The 5360-nt window shown below is 67.6% G+C and overlaps 3 protein-coding genes across 3 annotated transcripts; 1 reads left to right on the forward strand and 2 right to left on the reverse strand.

Moving 5' to 3' along the window:
• Nucleotides 1–668: 668 nt before the first annotated feature.
• On the reverse strand, nt 669–1367 carry MNEG_13598 (hypothetical protein; the record flags this gene model as incomplete). The annotated part of the gene is made up of 1 exon (XM_014037928.1): nt 669–1367. One exon carries the CDS (start codon nt 1365–1367, stop codon nt 669–671), a length of 699 nt encoding a protein of 232 aa, XP_013893382.1.
• A 129-nt stretch (nt 1368–1496) lies between these two features.
• Nucleotides 1497–2814, forward strand: MNEG_13599 (hypothetical protein; the record flags this gene model as incomplete). The annotated part of the gene is made up of 2 exons (XM_014037929.1): nt 1497–1504; nt 2232–2814. The coding sequence occupies 2 exons, from the start codon at nt 1497–1499 to the stop codon at nt 2812–2814; spliced, it is 591 nt and encodes a 196-aa protein (XP_013893383.1).
• Nucleotides 2815–3834: 1020 nt separating this feature from the next.
• Nucleotides 3835–4139, reverse strand: MNEG_13600 (hypothetical protein; the record flags this gene model as incomplete). The annotated part of the gene is made up of 1 exon (XM_014037930.1): nt 3835–4139. A coding segment is annotated over one exon (305 nt), but the record flags the coding sequence as incomplete, so codon positions are not given.
• Between the last annotated feature and the right edge of the window lie 1221 nt (nt 4140–5360).

The following is a 5360-nucleotide window of genomic DNA, read 5'->3' on the forward strand; positions in this document are numbered from 1 at the left end:
GCCGACGGGGCCGCCGGCGCGAGTGTGCGTGGCAGCGCCCGTGGCCCGCGCGCCGTCGCGGGCTGGGCCTGGCGCGCGGGCGCCGGCGCCGCGCCGCCCGCCGATGGGGGTGGCGCCGGGCTCTCCAGCTCCAGTATGAGCGCGGGGCCGGCGCCGCTGCCTTTGCTGAAGCGCTTGAGCTCGAACCCCACGAACTGCGCCAGGTCAGCGCCGCGCACCCAGAGGCCGCCCCTCGCCGTGCCCTTGCACTCGAGAGTCGCGCGCGCCGGCGCGCCCTGCGGGCGCCCGCCGACCGTCGCGCTGACCTCCAGCGGCGCCGGCAGCGCCGCGCCGGGCCAGAAGGCGGCGGCCATCTTCAGGGATACGGGGAAGACGCGGCGCTGCTGGGGCGTGATGAGGGTGGCGCCCTTCCTTACGGCGCCCTTGGAGTCCATCCCGGCCTGCAGTCGGGCCGCGGCAGAGGGCGGGGCAGGCGGGTTGCTCGTGGCTGGGGGCGGGGCCGCGCAAAGGGCGGGAGGAGGGCCGCAGTGCAGGGCAGCTGCGCGCTCTGAACGTGTGAGTGGGCCGGGCCCCAAAGTTGCCGCGCCGCGCGCAACGTGCTAGCAGCAGAAGTTGGAGCTGCTGCTGCTCCTGGCAGCAGCAGCAGCAGCAGCAGCAGCTGCAGGGTACTATAGATCGTGTGCCGTGCGCGTATAAGGGGGCGCCGGGGCGCGGCCGCTCACCGGCCAGTGTGCGCAGGGCGCGGGCGCCGCGCCGCTCCAAAGGCTGGTGGTTGTGGTCGCCGCGTGCCCGGCTGCGACGGGCGGCGGGCCCGCCGCCCGCCGCCGCCCGGGCCGCCGCCACTGCCCATCCTTGCCGTCCAGTTTGTCCCACTCCTCCTCCTCCTTCACTCCCTCCTCATCCTGCTCATCCTCGTCATCATCCTCGTCAGCATCCTCGTCAGCATCCTCGTCAGCATCTCCAATTTCACGCATCTGCTTCGCACCCGCCTTCGCCTTGGTCTGGGCATCTGCACTGACCCCCCGGCAATCCCCCTCGCCCGCGCACACCGCAGCTGCCCCTTGCGCCGCCACTGCCGCGCCGCCGGCCGCGGCGCCCGCGGGCGGGTCGATGCCATGCCACACGAACGCCCCCGCCGCCTCGACGCCCCACGCTACCGTCTGCGCCCGGCGCGCAATCAGCGCTCGCGCGGAGACCACGGCCCCCAACCCCTGCAACCCGCCGCCTCCGGTGGCGCGGTAGAAGAACTGGCAGTGCACCCTCTCAAACTCACGGCCGTCGAGCATGAATGTGACCTGTATGTGCTGACGCACGCTGTCCAGCCCTAGGAAGCCGGGCAGCAGCTGCTTGATGGCTGCCTTGGGCATGGGAATCAGGCCGTTGGAGTAGAGCTTGAGAGGTGTGGGCTCCTCCTGAGGACGGGGTGTCGAAGGGGAGGGGTGTAGGGGGGGGTAGGGGTGATGGGGCCGTGGGGCCGTGCTTGAGGGGGCACCGACATGTGGATGTAGGCGGGGGGCGCTCGTTTGTGCACTAGAGGACGGCGGCGCGGGCTGCATTGCATTGCTGCGGCGCGGCACTCGCCCAGGGCTTAGATTGGGGTTGGGACGCAGGCTCTGAATGAACATGGCATGCAAGCTCTGCTCGACGCACGAGGGCAGCTTCGCATGCCACCCCATCCCCCCAGAATGGCCCCTAATGACTCACCAAACGAAACAACCCCGGCTGCACTGCCCCTGTTGCGCGTGCGGTCGCCACCTCTGTGGCGCCGCGGCCCTTGGGGCCTGGCTGCGCGGCCTGCCCTGCAGCGCTGCCCATAGCACGCTCCTGCTGGCTGCTGCCCAACCCTATCACCTGCTGCTGCTGCTGACGCTGCTCATGCTGCTGCCGGCGCCGCTGCCGCTGCCGCTGCTGCTGCTGCTGCTCAACATGCTGCTGCCGCTGCTCCTGCTTGCTCGTCCGCTGCCATTCCGTTCGCACCTGCTTGCGTGCCTCAAGTTCTGCTTCCCTGCCCTCAGCCTCAGTCTTATGCCGCTTGTACCTGCAAGCATCCTGGTCCCCCACACTACTCTGAATTGCTCCCGCCGGAGCGTCTGCGTCTGCTTGCCGCTGCCGCACCTGGCTGTTCTGTGGGGCTCGCCCCGGAGATTGTCTGGCCTGTTCCTGCAAACGGCGCCCGTCCGATCGCAACGCCGACCCTGAGGGCGACTCCTGCTCGTTCTTCACTGCAACAGCCAAAGGCTGCTGCTGATCCTGCTGCTGCTGTTGCTGCGCATCCTGATCCTGCAGCTGCTGCTGCCAATCCTGATCCTGCAGCTGCTGCCGCCAATCCTGCAGCTGCTGCTGCTGCTGCTGCTGCTGCTGCTGCTCCTGCTGCTGTTCTTGCTGCTCCTCCTCCTGCTGCTCCTGCTGCCTTTGCTGCTGCTGCTGCTGCTGCTTTTGCTGCTGCTGCTGCTGTTCCTGCTGCTGCTGCTGCTGCTGCTGCTGCTGCTGCTGCTGCTGCAGATGCTGCCGCCGCTGCTCCCCCGCCTGCAGCTCATGCCCCAGCTGCTGGACCAGCTGATGCACTCGCTGATGCACGCCAGGCTCGGGCCCGGCGTGCCCCTGGCCGCCGCTGAGTTCCTGGCGGGTCAGATCACTGCCCCTCGCGCCCAGCCCTCGCCCGCCCTGCTCCTGCTGCTGCGGCGGCTGCTGCTTCTCTTCCTGCTGCTGCTGCTGCTGCTGCTGCTGCTGCTGCTGCTGCTGCTGCTGCTGCTGCTGCTGCTGCTGCTGCTGTTGCTGTTGCTGCTGGATGGCGCACTCAGGCTCGTCCTTTAAAGCAGGGGCCACGCCGCCAGGCCGGACGGCTGAGCCCCTGATCGGCGCGGAGGCAGCGGCAGGAGCGGTGGCGGAAGCGCCGGCTGTCGCCACGGGCGCCTCCACCTCGTCGTCAGAAGACAGCAAGCAGATGGTTTCTGCACCTGTGATGCGGCCGAGGCTGTCCTCAGAGCCAGACGTGCTCGCGCCGTGGCTGCTGTCATCGCCGCTTGTTGAGTCGACGACGGTGCGGTGTCGCGGACGCAGCCGCGGCTTTCGGTGCGGCGTCGGCCCGGGTGATGCCGCCCTTGCAAGCATCGCGAACCTCTTCATATTAAAGTTATTATCAAGCTGAAGAACGTGAATCGTTGGTACGCACTAAATGAATGGATCCAATCAGCTATATATAGATCGCGAGATCGTTGGCGGGTTGATGGAGTACCGTACAGCACCGACCATGTGACATCATATTACGAGAGGTGGTCATCAAAGATGTTCCCAACAGATGTTGATCCGCACTGTATGCCAGCAGCTGCCGTACGCTGCAAGGCCGGCAAGCCGCTGCCTGGCAGCTGCTGGCCAAAGGGCCGGAGACTCGTGCCACGCGAGTGCTGCTCGCTGCGTCGCGCGCGCGCAAGCAAACTCACCCTCAGAAGCATCCAGGTTATTAATATGAAGGCAGCCGTCTCGCTGTGGGCCTAAGCCCCAGGAGCGTCCACTGTTCCGGTCACACGTCAGACTCACAGCCCGGGCCGTCTCCACCCACGCCGCGCAGCCCTTGCTACGGCGGACGCCAGCAATCCCATCACTGTGACCGTGCGTACCATGCGCTTTCGCGCAAAAACGAGGTTTCATGCCACTTCATTGCCGTATGCACGGGCATGCAAACGCCGTTAGGGGTGTCTGCCGGGTCAGCGTTGACCCAGCGTGCATCGCCCCCTGCTTTACCCTTTAACTCTCATTTGTGTGTCAACACCCCCCATTACTCGGAGGGAGCGTCCGCGTTATCGTTGCACCGTCAGGCAAATCATTGTAGATTTTTCAAAGGTCCAGCAACTCCTTGACCAGCAGCGGCCGCTTGACCGCATTGGTATAGCCCTCATTGAATTTGAACAACACAACATGAGACCCCGGCCCCGCCACCGCCGCCGCCGCCGCCGCCGCCGCCTTGCCTGCGCCACCCCCGCCCCCGGCCACCGTCGCCGCTGCGTCTACGCCGCCGTCGCCGCCCGTGGCGGCGGCGCGCGCCTTGGCGCCCCTGGTGATGGCGGCGACGGCCTTGGAGCGAGTGGCGTCGGCCTTGCGTCGCTTCATGTCGTCCAGCCAGCAGCCCTTCCGCTTGGGCTCTGGGTGCAGGGAATGTGGCAGTGTGTTCGTGTGTGTGAAAGGTGCGCGTATGTTGTGTGAATCTAGGCAAGTGCGAGAGTGTGTGTAAGTGCGCTATGGGTGCAGCGTACCGCAAAAACAATGCCCGCAAAGATTGGACATCGGGGTTGGCAGCGGGACCAGCCCCGACAGCCGCGGCAGGAACAGCAGCAGGGGCTACAGCAACTGCAGCAGCAGCAGTAAAAGAGGCAGCAGCAAGGAAAGCAGCACCAGCTGAAGGAGCATCACTGGGTTGGACATTAGCACACACCCTAGACGCATGCCATAAACCGGCCCCAGACAAGCGCGGGGTCGGTGACGTCACCAACAGCGGCCTGGCACGCACCTTTCGGCGGCGGCATCCCACCCTTGGAGGTGTCGCGGGCCCTGGCCCCGGCCGGGCCAGCAGCCGGCCGCGCGCCGGCCGCGTCCGCGGCTGCGCCTGCCTGAGCGGCCTTCGGCTCGGGGCCGGCGCCCTCCTGCAGGCGCGCCTGCGAGGCGGCGGCGGGGAAGGGGTCGGGGCGGGTGGCGGCGAGCTTTGACAGAGGGGTGTTTGGCTGACAGAGGGGTGATGCAGAAAAGTTCAATGCGTGCTGCCCTCTCACAGTAGTGCCCTGCTAGGCTCCAGCCAGCCTTCCCTACCAGCCATCCCCGCACGTGTGTAGCTGCTGCCGCCCCCCCCTTGCGCCCTCCCCCCCGTCGAAGCAAACATGCCTGCACGGAAACACCCGCTCCCCTTGGCTTGCCCCTTCCATGCACGGCCAGAACCGTTGCTAAAGGATTCTGCTGCAGCATTAACGCAGCGCCGCACCGCCGCGCTGCACCATCAGCTGCCCCCATAATTCGCCCGCACCGCGGCAGTTGGCCCGGCATCCAGCCACCACCTTGGCCGGGCACCTGCACCTGCCCGATTCTTATCCCCCAAAACGCCACTGCCCCCGCACACACACACACACACACACACACACACACACACACACACACATGGTGGACCCCGCCCCGACCCACCTGCTCCGACCTCCGCAGCGCCGCCTCCTGCACGCCCCGCGCCACCAGCTGCCGCACCACCAGGGGCACCTCCCCCCGCCCCAGGGGGTCGGCCAGCCCGCTGTACGCATCAAGCAGGTCGAGCGGCGGCGACAGCGGCGCCGGCCGCGGCGGCGGCAGCAGGGCGTGCTGCCCCGAAGCGCCCGCGCCCGCGG

This window comes from Monoraphidium neglectum (assembly GCF_000611645.1).
Source record: "Monoraphidium neglectum strain SAG 48.87 unplaced genomic scaffold scaffold03928, whole genome shotgun sequence".
NCBI lineage: Eukaryota > Viridiplantae > Chlorophyta > Chlorophyceae > Sphaeropleales > Selenastraceae > Monoraphidium > Monoraphidium neglectum.